A 15424-nucleotide genomic window follows, 5' to 3' on the forward strand; every position below is an offset into this window, starting at 1 on the left:
ATCATATTTCTTGTGGACACATTTTAATAATAAACTTAAAAGCATATGAGACAAAAATAATGAAAACATTGCAATGAAACCCAGACAAACTATCTACCACTTCAAAAGGAATGAATGAAGACTGCTCGTCAACACTCTGATGCAAACAACCTCAACAGAAAATGCCACATATTGAACTCAGGTTTTATGGCAAGAGAGTCAGCAGGGATGAGAAAAAGCTACTACTTGAAAACAGGTGATTGACCATATGGAAATATACTCACCTAATGCATGCCTGTGTGCGTGTGTGTGTCCGCACACACTCTCTCTCTCTCACACACACAAACACACACACAACTTGTAGAACAGATTTGATTTTGGTTCAATTCAAGTTACTTCCCATCTCTCTGCAAAAATCTCACTTGCAAACAGAAAACAGATTTGGTCCCTTTTTGCTTTAGGAAAGGATAAAAAATTTGATGCCAAATCTGTCTGGTCTCTAAAATTCCAAGGCTGCCCCCAAGGGTAAGAAATTGGAACACTCACTGCCTCAGGAGTATTCAGGGGGAGTCTTCATTGTCTCTCATTTTGCTACTTGGGTCCAAAGGCCATGATATAAGCACAACCAAGGGTCCCTGTGGAGCAGCTCACCTCTGGGTCCTGTAATGACAGGTCGGTGATGCTGTGTGAACGCCGTTCCCAGGGAGGAGGTCTGCGAAGGGGAGGGGCTGCTGAAACCAGACTTCTCCGACTTCTTCAGTGTGGTTGGAGATGGCATTCCTGGCAAGAAGGATCAACTGGTAAGTACACTTTAATTCATGGAACAATGATTTGTGCAACCTAAAAGATAACATCTAAAGAATTAAAAACAAACAAAAAGAGGAATCCACCTGTGAATGAAAAAGATGTTTTGAATTGCTTTGCATTTGTCACAGGAACAAAGAAGTGACAGAATAGCCCCCTGCTAAGTCGGTCTGTATTTGATTTCAATTTATTCTACTTAATCACAGTCCATTTTTGGGTTATTGATCTTCTCTTAATAATACAGGGTTCAACTTTTGCAGTGTTTCCTAAAAGTTGTTTGTGTCTGTGACCTCTGGGACCCCCAAAAGGAGACCATCTATGCTTATGAAGACTTCGCATGCAATCATTTCATCTTGTTGGTTATCTTGCTTTGAGACCGAATCACTTTCTCCATATTTTAAATAAGTTGGCTGTTTTAACATAAGAATACCCTCAACAGTGGCAACTTAGTTGTTCATTCAATGAATTCTTTAGAATAGAAAAAAAGAAAAGTAAAAAATCTTAAATGCCCTACAATTGGGGACTGGTTAAATAAGTATGGTATAACCAATGTAAACAATATGGTAAAAGAGTAATGACGTGGCAAAACATTGATAATATAATGTTAATTGAAAAAGGCGATTACAAAATAGGATGTTATACTATGACACCATCGAAAAGGCTATTTCTATGCACAGAGAAAGAACTGGAAGGCAATAAGCACAAACTATAATGGCAGTTCTCGCTCTGTGTTGAATTTGGGTGATTTTCATTGCCTTCGTTTTGCTTACCTGTCTTTTCTATGATGAACATATATTGCTTTCATGTTAATACAATAAAAGCTTGTTTTTTTAAAAAAATACTTCTACTATTGTGCCTAAGGTTTTCACAGCATTTCCAGCATAGAAAATACTTTGGGAAGAAAATAATGGAGAAACAGTTCCTTGTAATTACTGGATTTGTAATGTTCTCGGCAACCACGCTGACATACCCAACTGGAGGCATCTATCAGTTTGGTAGGGTGCCAATTAAAACAATGAAAATTTGGATACAAAAATAAGAGAAATGACTCCTAGTCTCCACATCGGGGGACAAATTTGGGCTCTTTTAAGGTTGTAGCACAAAACTGGTCTGCACTGATGTTAAAAGAACCAAAGCCCATTCTACTTATACGTGTTTACGTGTGCTGTGCTCTGCCCGTGACCAGAGAATTATTTGGGTGAACTGAAAAAGTAATAAAAATCATAATGATATTAACATGTAACTGTGACTGAGTACCATGTACTGTGCCAAGCACTTTATAGGTATAGATCTGTCCAGAAATTTAGTTAGTTTGGCCTGTATCTAAATATGTCCCTGTTATTTCTGATCACAGATTTCCTTAATGCAATTCTATAACATGACCTTGGAGTGTGACTCAGACTCTATACGGACAGAGTACTTGTCTGCTTTGTTCCCTTCTATGTCCAAGACATCCAAGGGTCTGAAACATCCAAACGATCTGAAAAGATATTTAAACTACTTGTGCAGGTCTCAGCTTTATCTGCAGCTTAATGAATACATGCTTAAACATAGCAAAACTTAAGAAAAATTGCAAACTGGTAAACACTTTTGCATCGTCAGACGTAAGTACAATATAGAGTGGTATGTGATTTCATACTAATTTGACAAATTTGAATCAGATCCTTTCTAGATCAATATCCATGTGATTTGAATTAAAAATGAAGTCACTAAGTCAAGTGACTTTAGTTATACTTGTTGCTTGCTGAATCAGTAACCAGTCACACCATGCCAAAGTTCTAATAATGTAGGATGCACTGAGATTTTGGGTGAACATTCACTGCAAGTAACCTAACCTAAGGTATCATCATGAAATTACACTAAGGAGGAGATTTCAAATAAAAAAATAATTAAAGAAATAAAAAGCTACCAAAATGTAAACAAATCTCCCAACTCATTTAAACCTTTTTGTGTAGACCAGTTATAGGCTGTCAACCATTCCACTGATTTAAATTTAGTCAAATGCCTGAACTATATGTCATAAAACAGAAGCAGAACAGAGAACAACAACCAAATCAAAACTTTAAAGACGGCAGATTTTTTTTCCCCCCAGATAATGGAATCACTGATGAAATCTAGTATCCTAACTAATCTTATTGGCGATAGCAAATGGCTGGACTCAAGAAAAAGTTATGATTTCTTTGAAAATTTCATGTTTTCTAATTCATGCCATTCTAAATCTGCAGAAATGTTGACATGATTGAAATTCACTATTTATGCTTCTAAAAGGAATTGTAAGTAAAATTCGGGTAATAACAAGTATCGAGAATGACCAAGCTGATAAACAAGTTCAAAAATAGCAAAATTTATGTCTTCTTTGCAAGGGTTACAGAGGAAAGAAATACTGTCGGCATGCAGGAAGAACTAGCCAAACTATGTATAATCTTCTAAATTTATCACAGTCAAGTAATATGAACCCTAAGGCTGTCATGAATCTCAAAATTACTCTGTGTTTTCAATTTTTAAAGACTCGTATTGAGCACATTTCCTTATTATATACTTTAATATTTTCTCTACATGCATAATGTATGTTTTGGTTAATTTGCTTTGTATATTTAATTGACCAGATGAAATTCCAAAATGCTAGTAAACTGCTCTCTGTTAAAAGCTAGAGAACATTAATCTTGGCTTTTATTTTTGAAATCAAACTTGGTTCTATACATCCCTTTAAAAATAAACTCCTTTTTAAAATCTTTTGCCAAATATTTATGCACAACTGTTACAAAATTACTATATGGATTAATGACTGATTGGCTTTCTTTTAATGAATTAAAACTTTAATTTCAATATATTTTCTAGAAGTACCAGATTTTTAAAAAAAGATTACGGATGAAGTAATCCTACCCCTTTTCTGGAGGAAACGAAATGTTACGTCAAAGTTCAAAGCAGAAAAATAAAGAATTTTGTAGAATAAGAAGCAGAAATCTAGCACAATGTTTTCTTTCAGTGGGGCATTTCATCCTTTTGATGGGTATTAAAAAAACCCAATGATAGGAAACAGAATTGGAGGTACGTTTCAAGAAGGACTTTGGCTTGTCACTGGTTTTCTAAACATCCAGAATTTCTGAATTTTGAATTTCCCTCTAGTCTGCCAGTTTTCTAAGCTACATGAGTCATTCCAAATTGTGTTCAGTAGACAAGGGCAAACATATATGGGACTCTAGTCATGTCGTGGCTTTCACCTCTGGAGGCACTTATAAGTGTAAAGTTCAACAAGAAAACCTTGAAAATACAGGTCAAATGCACTATTCACAAAGATTCCTTCAAATTCATCGCTGGTATTTGTGGTAGTCAGGCTGGGCTGGTGGCTCATGCCTATAATCCCAGTACCGTGGGAGGCTGAGACAGGAGGATTGCTTCAGGTCAGGAGTTTGAGAGCAGCCTGGGCAATATAGTGAGACCTTGTCTCTACAAAAAAAGGATTTTTAAAAGTTAGCTGAGGCCAGGCACGGTGGCTCATGCCTGTAATCCCAGCACTTTGGGAGGCCAAGGTAGGCAGATCACATGGTCAAGAGATCGAGACCAGCCTGGCCAACATGGTGAAACCTGGTCTCTACTAAAAATACAAAAATTAGCTGGGCGTGGTGGCGTGTGCCTGTAGTCCCAGCTACTCGGGAGGTAGAAGCAGGAGAATTGCTTGAACCTGGGAGGTGGAGGTTGCAGTCAGCCCGGATCACGCCACTGCACTCCAGTCTGGTGACAGAGCAAGACTCTGTCTCAAAAAAAAGAAAAAAAAAAAAAAATTAGCGGAGTACGGTATATGCCTATAGTCCCAGCTACTCAGAAGGCTGAAGCAGGAGGATCATGTGAACCCAGGAGTTTATGAGCTGTAACCATACCACTGTACTTCAGCCTGGGCAACAGACAGAGACCTTATGTCGAAAAAAAATTGTGGTACTCAGAATTCTAAGATGGTTTCCTAGTTCCCAGCCTTGTATAATGATGCCTTACATAATCCTCTCCTCTTGCATGTGTGAGACACTTGTGAATATGAAAAATGTCATTCTTGTGAATAGGTTATATTATACCACAAAGGTGATTATGTTGATTAGGTTATGTTATATTGCAAAAGACTTCTGCAGATATAATTAAGGTCCCCAATCAGCTGAGTTTGAGTTAAGGAAAAATATATTATCCCTAGCGGGCCTGACCTAATCAGGGGATCCCTGTATAAAAGGAACTAGAAGTCAGAGAGATTCTTCTTCAGGCTTTGAAGAAGTCAGCTGCCATATTGTGAAAAGGCCTGTGACAGCCACATGGCAAGGAACTGCAGGGGCCTCTAGGAGCTGAGTAGGGCCCCTTGCTGACAGTTAGCTTTCAGAAAGCAGGGACCTTAGTCCCAAATCCACAAGCAACTGAATTCTGCCAACAATCACGAGAGTTTGCAACAGGCCCTTGAGCTCCAGAAAGAAATGGAGTCTGAATAAAATTCTCATTGCAGCCTTGTATGACCCGAGCAGAGGATCCAGTTCAGCTGTGGCCAGGCTCTGGACCCATGGAAACTGTGAGATAATATTAAGAACTGTGTGTTCTTTCACGTTGCTAACTCTGTGAAAATTTGTTCTGCAGCAACGGAAAACAAACATGATATTCAAATATAAGACTATTGCAATGCTAGACATGTGTGTATTAAAGATCTTTACTGTACAATAATTACTCTCTATAATTCTGAAAGTTTCCCTTAGTTTTACTTAATCCACCCTAGGTTGTACAGTCTTCCACTAGCCTACACTCACCCAGAGAAAACGGTAAGATGTATTCTTAGAAAATGAGCTAGAAAGTGGGGACATAATACTTTTGAAAATTTATCCTTCTCCTGATTCTTTCGAGAAACATCAATAACAAAATTAGATTGACTGATGTGAAAAAAAACTCAAAAAAATTCTCACTGTCTCCCCTAAGAAATTAAGATTTGTTTTAGGTAATTTTTCACTGCAATTTGATATTACACAAAATAAAAAGAAGAAAAAGGAAAACCAATAATAATTAATGTTACCTCTCCGTTACTCCCAAGTTATGATATTTTTCAAACACTTTGACCAAGAACTCTACAGTGACAACCGTAAAGGAAACACTACAGGAATCATTAGGAAGTACAATGCTGTGTTTTTTTTTTCTTAGGTATCTTCTTAAAGGGGATATTTTTAGGAGTCAAAGGAGCTACAACATTAACGGGAATGGAAGAGAAGGGAAGGATCACCATAAACTATAATTATTCCAGTGACAATCGAACAACACACTGGATTTTTCAAAAGGAAATGGTAACTTCTCAGTGTTAGTGCTTACTTTGTTAGAGCACCTATCCAAAAATTCATTCTCCTGTGAAAAGTATCCCTGGCAAGTGCTGCTCGGGACAGCAGGACCTTCTCTTGTCTGTCGCAGGAGTTTGGGAGATGTAATTCAAGTTGTCAGAGAAGATTTAACGGGTGTATGTTCCTTTCTTCAAAGTGACAAAGTCAAGAATAGAAAGTTTAGTTTCAATAATGTTCATTTATAGTCACAAACTGAGAGAAAGTCTGAAAGCAAGCAACCTCAGCACTTTAGTTTTTAAATCCAATACAATAAACAGGTTAGAGAGGACCCCAAAATGTTGCAAGTTTAATTGTTCATGACTTGGATAGTGTCCTGTTCATTGTCATCATTTAATTTCCAACAACCTATTTTTATAACTGTTATTACCAGAACAACTATTACACCAAACTTAAAGGCTGAAAGGCAACTGGAAGCATTCATCCATCACGTGGCCTCAAGAGAGGCAGGAGGCAGCTACAGAGATTAAATCTCTGCATATCGATCACTTCCAAAAACCAAGCTGAAAATAATAAAAGCTACAAATTACGGAGTACCCATTACGTGCCACGCACTTATAAATACCTCAAATCCTTACATTTTCTTTTCTTTTTTTTTTTTGAGATGTAGTCTTGGTCTGTTGCCCAGGCTGGAGTGCAGTGGCAAGATCTCGGCTCACTGCAACCTCCACCTCCCTGGTTCAAGCAATTCTCCTGCCTCAGCCTCCTGAGTAGCTGGGACTACAGGCACGCGCCACCATACCTGGCTAATATTTTTATTTTTATTTTTATTTTTAATTTTTATTTGTAGTAGACACGGAGTTTCACCATGTTGGCCAAGCTGGTCTCAAACTCCTGACCTCAGGTGATCCACCCGCCTTGGCCTCCCAAAGTGCTGGGATTACAGGCATGAACCACTGTGTCCATCCCCAGATCCTTACATTTTCATCTCAGATAGGTAGCTATTATTATCCTATCTACCAATAACTTAATATTCCAGAAATTAGATATCAAGTGATGTTAAGCAATTTGTCTAGGATCATACAGCTATTAGATGGTACTACAGATCCAGGTATCTCTGGTTCTCAAGTACATACATTTTGTAAAACCCTCATGTAGTTTCCCTAGTATACTATAAAAACAGTGTCCTATTTAAGTCCATAAAGTACAGTTATAGCTGAAGTTTTAAATTTGGTTATCCAAAGGGGGAAAAAAAAGGAAGGGTATATCAGATACGAAAGTGTATACAAAAAAAACTCACTCTGAAGTATACTAGGAATCATTTGTCTTATATATAAAAGTTTTTTCTTGGCTTTAGTAGGGATCAGTTAGGATTTTATCAAACACACACTGAATGAATTATCAGCGATTCTAACACAGAACCTCCACAAAATAAATATCACATAGATTTAGAAGATAATGACCCCAGATGTTGAGTTGCAAAAGAGCATATACATGTTTTATATTTACAATAGGCCTCTTGCCTATTCAACAAGTTACTTCTTCTATAAAGTCTCCTGCAAACCATGTTATGTCTCTATAACAAGAAATGACAAAAATTTTCCTCTTAAGACTTGTTGATAGTGTCCAAGCCTAGACTATATATTACAATGCAGTAATAAATAGCTCACTTAACCAGAGGCTATAACACACACAATTATTTAGAATTCAGTAATTTGTAAAATCAAGGAAGGCCCCTGAGTGTCTAAAGTCAGCATCAAAACAGGCAACTAAGTTGAGGCATTTAACTCATAGGGGAGTATATCTTTACAGAAACTAAGAAGTGTTTCAAGGAGAAGGCTGCAATCAACTAAGTTGAATGCCACTGAGAGATCACGTATAATGAGAACATAAAAGGATCCACTGGATTTGGCAACATGAATGTTTCTGACAGTCTTGAAAAGTGAGCTCCAGGAGAGTGAGGCACATAGAAGACAGGATAGAATGGTTTATAAAATCAATGGGAAGTGAAGAAACAGGGAAAATGGTGTAGTCAACTTCCATGAAATGAAGGAGGAATCGGCAGAGGAGAGCAGAAAAATAGGGTAGTGGCTACAGGAAGAGGGAGGGAAGCAAGGGATAGCTTTCTGAAGGTGGAAGAGAGTCCAGCATGCTTGTCTACTGATGGGAATGGTCCAGCAGACAGGCAGAAAGCCATGACTCAGAGGAGAGGGTGCCCGAGGCAGAGCAGTCCTTAAGAAGGCGAGAGGCTACACAATTAGTGAGTGGAGGAGCCAGGATTTGAACCCAGGCAACCAAAGCTCTTGCTCCTTTCAGTGTACCGTGCTACCAAGATGCCTATTTCTGGGGGAGGGCGCGGGGGAGTACTACTTATGTATCTTATTGATACAAACCTATCATGAGCTGATTTAAATGTGAACTATTAATGACACTTGAACATTTTTCTTCTTGCAAACATTCCAAGTCTTAATGATGCTAACTGCTTTGTGACTCTTCTTTTTTACACTCAGGCGTTCAGATTCCCCTACTCCACTAGATCTAAGTGTGGGGAACAGACAACCCAGTCATGTCCATCAGACTAATGGTGTTAGCATAAATTTCAGTGACATTTCTCAAACCCAGAATGAATGCTGAGTACCAGTATCATCTTTTGCAAGTCATCCACCATCAGATTTACACTCAGACACATCTCTTCCAGACGCAGAGCTATAATGCACTCTAGTAATTCCCCCACAGGCAGGAACAGGACCTTTCTAGAACCATTTAAAGTATACCTTGTAATTAGATTATCTCTAACCATGATGCCAAATAAGTCTGTGATTGAACAGAAGAATCCCACAGTTAAGGGACCATTCTGTTCTCGTGAGCATAAACACAGGCTGCGTGATACAAGGAGGTCATGGAAGACACTGCACGTTTGTTACATGTGTGTCCTAATGATAAAATCCATTAGGGTTCATTCTAATATAATTTTTTATGATTAGCACACTCAACAATAAAAAGGTAAAGCAGACTATTTTGACTTTTAGCCTTTTTCAGTGCATAAAAATGTTTTAAAATCATTTTTATGATAGAGAGCATAAAGAAAAGTTAATATAGCTTCTGAGGTTTATCTTTCTTACTCTATATGCAGCCATTGAAAATGAGCTAAAAGGACCCCCAAAGAATGATCACATCATAAAGAAGTTCAGGTAATTTAAATGGCTTGGGGACACCAGTGATTTCTTCAATTTTTAAAAAATGGGAGTACGGAGTAAAAATTACATGGATTATTCAAGGGGAAAGAAATGATGAGTTCTGTAATATATTCCAAATGTTCATTTGTGAGTGAAAATTTACAACCAGAGAGAGTAAAGAATAGACACAAGGAAAATGTCATATAAAAATCTGGTTTCTGGGCCAAAAATAAAATCTCTTGACTAGTTGGGGGATTTCCTCTCCTTTCAAGGTAAACACAGACACCCCAGTGACAGGACTGAAATAAAAAAAATTGTGCTACATGCTCCATATACTTACAAGAGGTTGGAGATTCCCTACCCATTCCATCTGCCCCCTAGCCATCCCATCCCCCTACGTGTTCAGGAAAGGACTGATTTTGGCTCAACATAGCAATTATACGCATTCACAGAAGGACTGAGGATAAAGAAGACATTTCTGAGAAAACCAAATTATTTCTTTGCATAAACAATACATATAGTATAAAATAGCATAATGTTTTATTCATTCTCCTTAGATATCCAGCTGAATAGTAAAAAACTCAATCATACATATGTTTGGTTTATATCTGCCCTGCCCAATATGGCCACTACTAGCCACATGTGGCTACTTAAATCTAAATTAATTAAAATTAAATGAATTTAAAAATTCAGTTGCTCAGCATAGCCACAATGCAAGGGCTTAGTAGACATATGTGGCTCATGGTTAGAATATTGGATACTACAGATGCAGGACATCTCTATCACTGCAGAAAGTCCTATTGGACAGCTCTGGTCTATATGATATGATATCAAATAACTTTTTACTCTTTTGGTCATGCTGTACAACAGCAGATAAACCTTATTTTGTATTGCTCAGCATGGTTAGTCTTTTTTTTTTTAAGTTCCAAAAGCAAAACATATTCACTGTACAAATATAGACTGTATAATGGGGCAAAATGAAAGCCTTTCCTCTCCATCTCCAACAAGTTGGAAGTAACCCAGTGTTCAAGCTTGGTAAACACCCTTGTAAATACTTTCGTTGGCACATAACATTAGCCTTGATGATGTGAACTTTGGTATTTACTTAAATATACTCTCTTCCGTCGGTTAAAACATGATAGAGAGCTAGAGTTTAAGGGTCCTATGGATAAAATTTAATTTGAAAGAAATGCGTAGAAAAGGGTCCATGTTTGGGATACGCCTGTGCTGGAGCTCTATTAGTTCCAGTGTTCCCTGGATACAAGCAGAGCACTCAGCTAAAGTAAAAATTTGAAACTGATTGAAACATTTCATAGGGGAAAAAGAAAGAAAAATTTAGCCCTCTTCAAATTGCTTGAACTGTGAAATCAAGTAATGAAAACGAGAAAAGGTTCTGTCAGCTAGAATCTAAGGCTTCGTGTCGTCAGCATTTTCTTGCTAAATCTTATTATGGTAAAGCATTTGCTTTTTCATCTCTGCACTCTGTTCATCCCACAAATAAACTGCTTTGACCTCCACCTGTTACTTAGTGAAATCTGCCTGCCATCCTTCAATAACCCTATTCTTTGCCTTCGAAGGCCTTTGAGTCAAGGAGAAAGTGGGAAGCTAGCATTGTGCAATGAATTGAGCTGCTATCACTTTATAAGTATTCAGTAGTTCACAGTTCAAGCTAGAAGCTACACAGCAAAAGAAAATGAATTTTTTTAAAGGTAGTGCTTACGAATACTGGAAGAGGGCAATACATTCCATCATTTTAACCTCCAATTTTTTATAGAAAGAGGTTTTCTCTTGAGCTCTTATTTAATGCAGAAAACTTCTAGCCCATTCCTTATAAGAAAACCTTTCTCTGAAAGAGCTTTGCCTTCAGTTTAGGTAGATGAGCCAAAATATCACTTCAAAGCTTAAAAATACTTCAAATTCAAGTATGTTCATTATACTCATATTTTACAAAACGAAACGAATGAACCACTAACCTCAAATGCAGCTTCATGGCTGTAGAAGGACCACACTACTATTAAACACCATTAAAACAAACAAAAAACAATAAAAAGGGAAATAACTGTATTCATGTAAATCACACAACTACACGCGTCATTTTCTGAAGCACTGTATCTGACAAAATAGTTTGCTTTTTTTTTTTTTTAACAACAATGACATATCAGAAACAAGTATGCTGTGTAAAACTGCACTTCTAATGATTAATGCTACATTCAACAGAAGAGATGGTGTCTAATTATGTTAAATACTTATCTAAGAGGGATTAGCAGGCTGTTTCTGCTCACTGTCATTCTTTGTGACAACGTAATGATCCATTTACTTATGAGTGCAATTATTAAAAAGCATGCTATTTTCTTAACTGTCTTCACATCTTAGAAATATTTTATTAAAAATTACTTATTTGACACTAAGGGTAAATGCTTGGCAGAGTTTTGCATATCAATTAAGTAAATGAGTTAGTTCCATCAGTCACAGTCTTTGTTGGGTGTCTTATTCAAGTTGGGTGAAACTTGATCACCATAATCCTTTCATATTGGAGTTAATGATTCACCCTTTTTTTCTCCTCGTCTTATTTGTCCAAATCCTAAAGTTTGGTTTTCACTTAAACTAAAAACTGCTCATGGCCGACATTTTCTCTGGAGTCATGATTTAACACTTCTTCTTCACATTCACACCTTTTTTTGGAACCGAACACAAGGATCCAATTTTACACAGGCAACTCTTCATAGACCAATCAGAATGGGTTGCTAGCTATATACCATCTTTTGCGGCTTCTTCTACTCATGCAATGAACTTTATCCAGCACTTGTGAGGAAAAGGTCTTTAGACAAGATAAAAACAAGAAAGCAAACCACAGTGGGCACTACAACTAGGCTGGTTACCCCCAAACCAAAGGACTATTTCTATATGTGTCTAAACAGACAAAATTAGGTTACTCTGTCTTTGTCCTTCCAGTTACTAACTCTCAAATGACAATTGCCACCAACCTGGCCCTTGGGTGTGAAAGACAACCAAATAAGGGTACTGGGTGAAAGTTATTTACTGAATTGCTCCTTCAAGGAAGAGTTTATCTATGTCTACAGCTTTTGTCAACTTAAGACAACTATCAAGTAGGCCAAGTGGCAGATAATGACATTTCTGATGAATTATATCTCTGCAAAAGTCTTCGAATGCGTGGCCAGGGCAAAAAGTTATGTGACCCAATATAATAAATGTGTGTCACAATTTTTTTTTTAATTCTAAACTAAAGGTATGTTAAGGTTTCAACGCTGATAGACAAACTCATCAAAACATCAAGCACATCAAAAAAAGAGAAATTGCTAGTTAAGTCTTTTGAGGATAAGATTTCTGAAGGAAAAAAAAATCCACTGGAAGAAAGAACTCTTAAAATTAGAAGCAGGTGTCAGCACCATGAAGTGATAAATATCAAAGAATAACTGGCCCTGAAAAGCATTCTTAAGCATCCCATACTACTTTTAAGCCTTACACGTGGATTTTGACATTCGAACATGAAGTGTTGCTTATATAAGTCCCTAAAGAGTGTTAAGACATGAGGGGTGTTGGGCCGGGCACGGTGGCTCACGTCTGTAATCCCAACACTTTGGGAGGCCGAGGCGGGCAGATCACGAGGTCAGGAGATCGAGACCATCCTGGCTAACACGGTGAAACCCCGTCTCTACTAAAAGTACAAAAAATTAGCCAGGCGCGGTGGCGGGCACCTGCCGTCCCAGCTACTCGGGAGGCTGAGGCAGGAGAATGGCGTGAACCCGGGTAGGTGGAGCTTGCAGTGAGATCGCGCCACTGCACTCCAGCCTGGGTAACAGAGGGAGACTCCGTCTCAAAAAAAAAAAAAAAAAAAAAAAAAAGACATGAGGGGTGTTGCACAGCCATTTTGATAAATGCTGCCTTCCGCTGGGTTCATGAAACGGCTGAAAGGCAGATGGCAAATTCTGACTGACATTAAGTCATAAGTAATCATGATATCCTAGAATTCATTAATCTTGGAAGCTAATCATAGTTAAGTGATTTCTGGGTGGGGCTAGCTAACATGGCAGAATAATCTGGTGCTACAGAAGACCCTTCAGATTAGAAATGGATATTGAGTTGCCATTCCTTGAATATCTAATGACGTGAGTGCACTTCCAGCTACTCAAATGAAAACTTTAAACTACCTCTCATTACATACAAAGTAGACGATCCCTTAGAGACTGGAATGTTTCTTCAAAATGAAGAACAAGATGCTTGGACCACAGTAAATCATCAAAGTGTGGGAGTATTGTCTGAATAAATACCGAACATTCACAGCTGTCTGGAAAGCCAGTTCCCCACAGTGGGCTGAGCATGCTGGACCACAGGAAGAGTTTTTTTGCTTGAAAAAGGTCAGAGAATCAAGAACCAAAGTAACGCTGTATTTAAAAAACCCAAAGGTTTCAGAGGGGTTTTAATTGTTAAGAAAGGGAGGTCAGGTGGGCCGGGCGCGGTGGCTCAAGCCTGTAATCCCAGCACTTTGGGAGGCCGAGACGGGCGGATCACGAGGTCAGGAGATCAAGACCATCCTGGCTAACATGCTGAAACCCCGTCTCTACTAAAAAAAAAATACAAAAAACTAGCTGGGCGACCTGGCGGGCGCCTGTAGTCCCAGCTACTAGGGGGGCTGAGGCAGGAGAATGGCGTGAACCCGGGAGGCGGAGCTTGCAGTGAGCTGAGATCCGGCCACTGCACTCCAGCCTGGGCGACAGAGCGAGACTCCGTCTCAAACAAACAAACAAACAAACAAACAAACAAACAAGAAAGGGAGGTCAGTGATACTTTACTCTGAAGAAGGAAGCCAATTAATTGCATTAATATTTAATTGGTTTTGCCATTCTACCTCAGGTTAATTTTTCAAGTTTAACAGATGCTTCGAAATAAAGCGATGTTTTATTCTAGAAGTTTTCTTCCACTTGAGATATACTTTGTGTATCAGTGCTGGAGACAGCCCTCTTCATTTCAGTACTTGGTGTGCCGTTCAGGAATCCATCAGGAAATAGTTCCTGATTCACTCTGTCGACGTGAGCATTTCTCGTAATCTTCTAGGATGTAATTCACCCAGCATTTCAAAATGGGTGCCATGTCTCTGATTAATTGATGAGTTTATGATGTATCTAAAATCCTTGGATGGACAGAGCTGGATAAATAGGCATTATTGTAATCCTCTGCTGAGCAGAAAGCAATTGGGATGTGCACAGCCTCATGAGAAACTGCTGCACAGCAGTGTGCTGCACACACTATTGATTGACTCCTGGGATCTGCATGGACCAAGGACTTCTTTCTTCCCTCTCTCCCCAATTCCCCATGTAAAAGCCTCTTACTCCGGGGTGTTAAAAAACTACTTTATTAGAAACATTGATGGCCAAAACCCACAGAACTTTATTTCCATATAAACGGATGGTGCTGTATTTGGTTATTTCACATTTAAAGAGAATAATCAGTATGTAGGAAAAATATAAGACCCTATGAGAGAGGGAAATAAGTCTGCAAACAGTAATATTAGTGGTATCACTTTTTTTGCAAATTAAATGAATGTATATGTACACACAAATATATATTTATATGTGTATGTATGCATAGAGCTTAGAACAATGGCCCATAGTAAGTGCTCAATAAACATCAGTTATTGCTATTACTTATAAAACACTTATATATTTAAAATTTCAGCAGCAGTGACAAAATACAAGCCAATTTATATTTATTGTTAATCAATTTGTTTTGAGTCTATAAAATAGCTACATCGTGTTCATACAATAGAGCTGAGGAAGTAAGATCACTAAAGTATTTTCATCTTTATATCTGTGGTTAAAACTACCTTCAATTTAAGTTCTATAAATATTTAAATAATACTAGATATAGGAAAACACAGTATACTCTTAGGTAAGTCTGACCTATTATCTATCTATCGATGATCGATCTGTCTGTCTTTATTCTCTTTCTTTTCTCCTCTTCCAACTATACCTTCTGGTTATTTTTTTTTTTTTTTTTTTTTTGAGACGGAGTCTCGCTCTGCCGCCCAGGCTGGAGTGCAGTGGCCGGATCTCAGCTCACTGCAAGCTTCTCCTCCCGGGTTCACGCCATTCTCCTGCCTCAGCCTCCCGAGTAGCTGGGACTACAGGCACCCGCCACCTCGCCCGGCTAATTTTTTTG

The 15424-nt window shown here is 38.2% G+C and overlaps 1 protein-coding gene across 4 annotated transcripts in view; it reads right to left on the bottom strand.

The window, feature by feature from the left end:
- The window catches only part of NFIA (nuclear factor I A), a 382411-nt gene that overhangs the window by 82060 nt on the left and 284927 nt on the right, over positions 1-15424 (bottom strand). For all 4 annotated transcript variants that reach the window (XM_010370667.2, XM_030942656.1, XM_010370666.2 and 1 more), the window contains one exon: positions 631-759. In XM_010370667.2, coding sequence (XP_010368969.2) covers positions 631-759 — 129 coding nt within the window. The remainder of the gene's footprint in view (positions 1-630; positions 760-15424) is intronic.

The sequence above is a fragment of the Rhinopithecus roxellana genome, chromosome 12, assembly GCF_007565055.1.
Source record: "Rhinopithecus roxellana isolate Shanxi Qingling chromosome 12, ASM756505v1, whole genome shotgun sequence".
NCBI lineage: Eukaryota > Metazoa > Chordata > Mammalia > Primates > Cercopithecidae > Rhinopithecus > Rhinopithecus roxellana.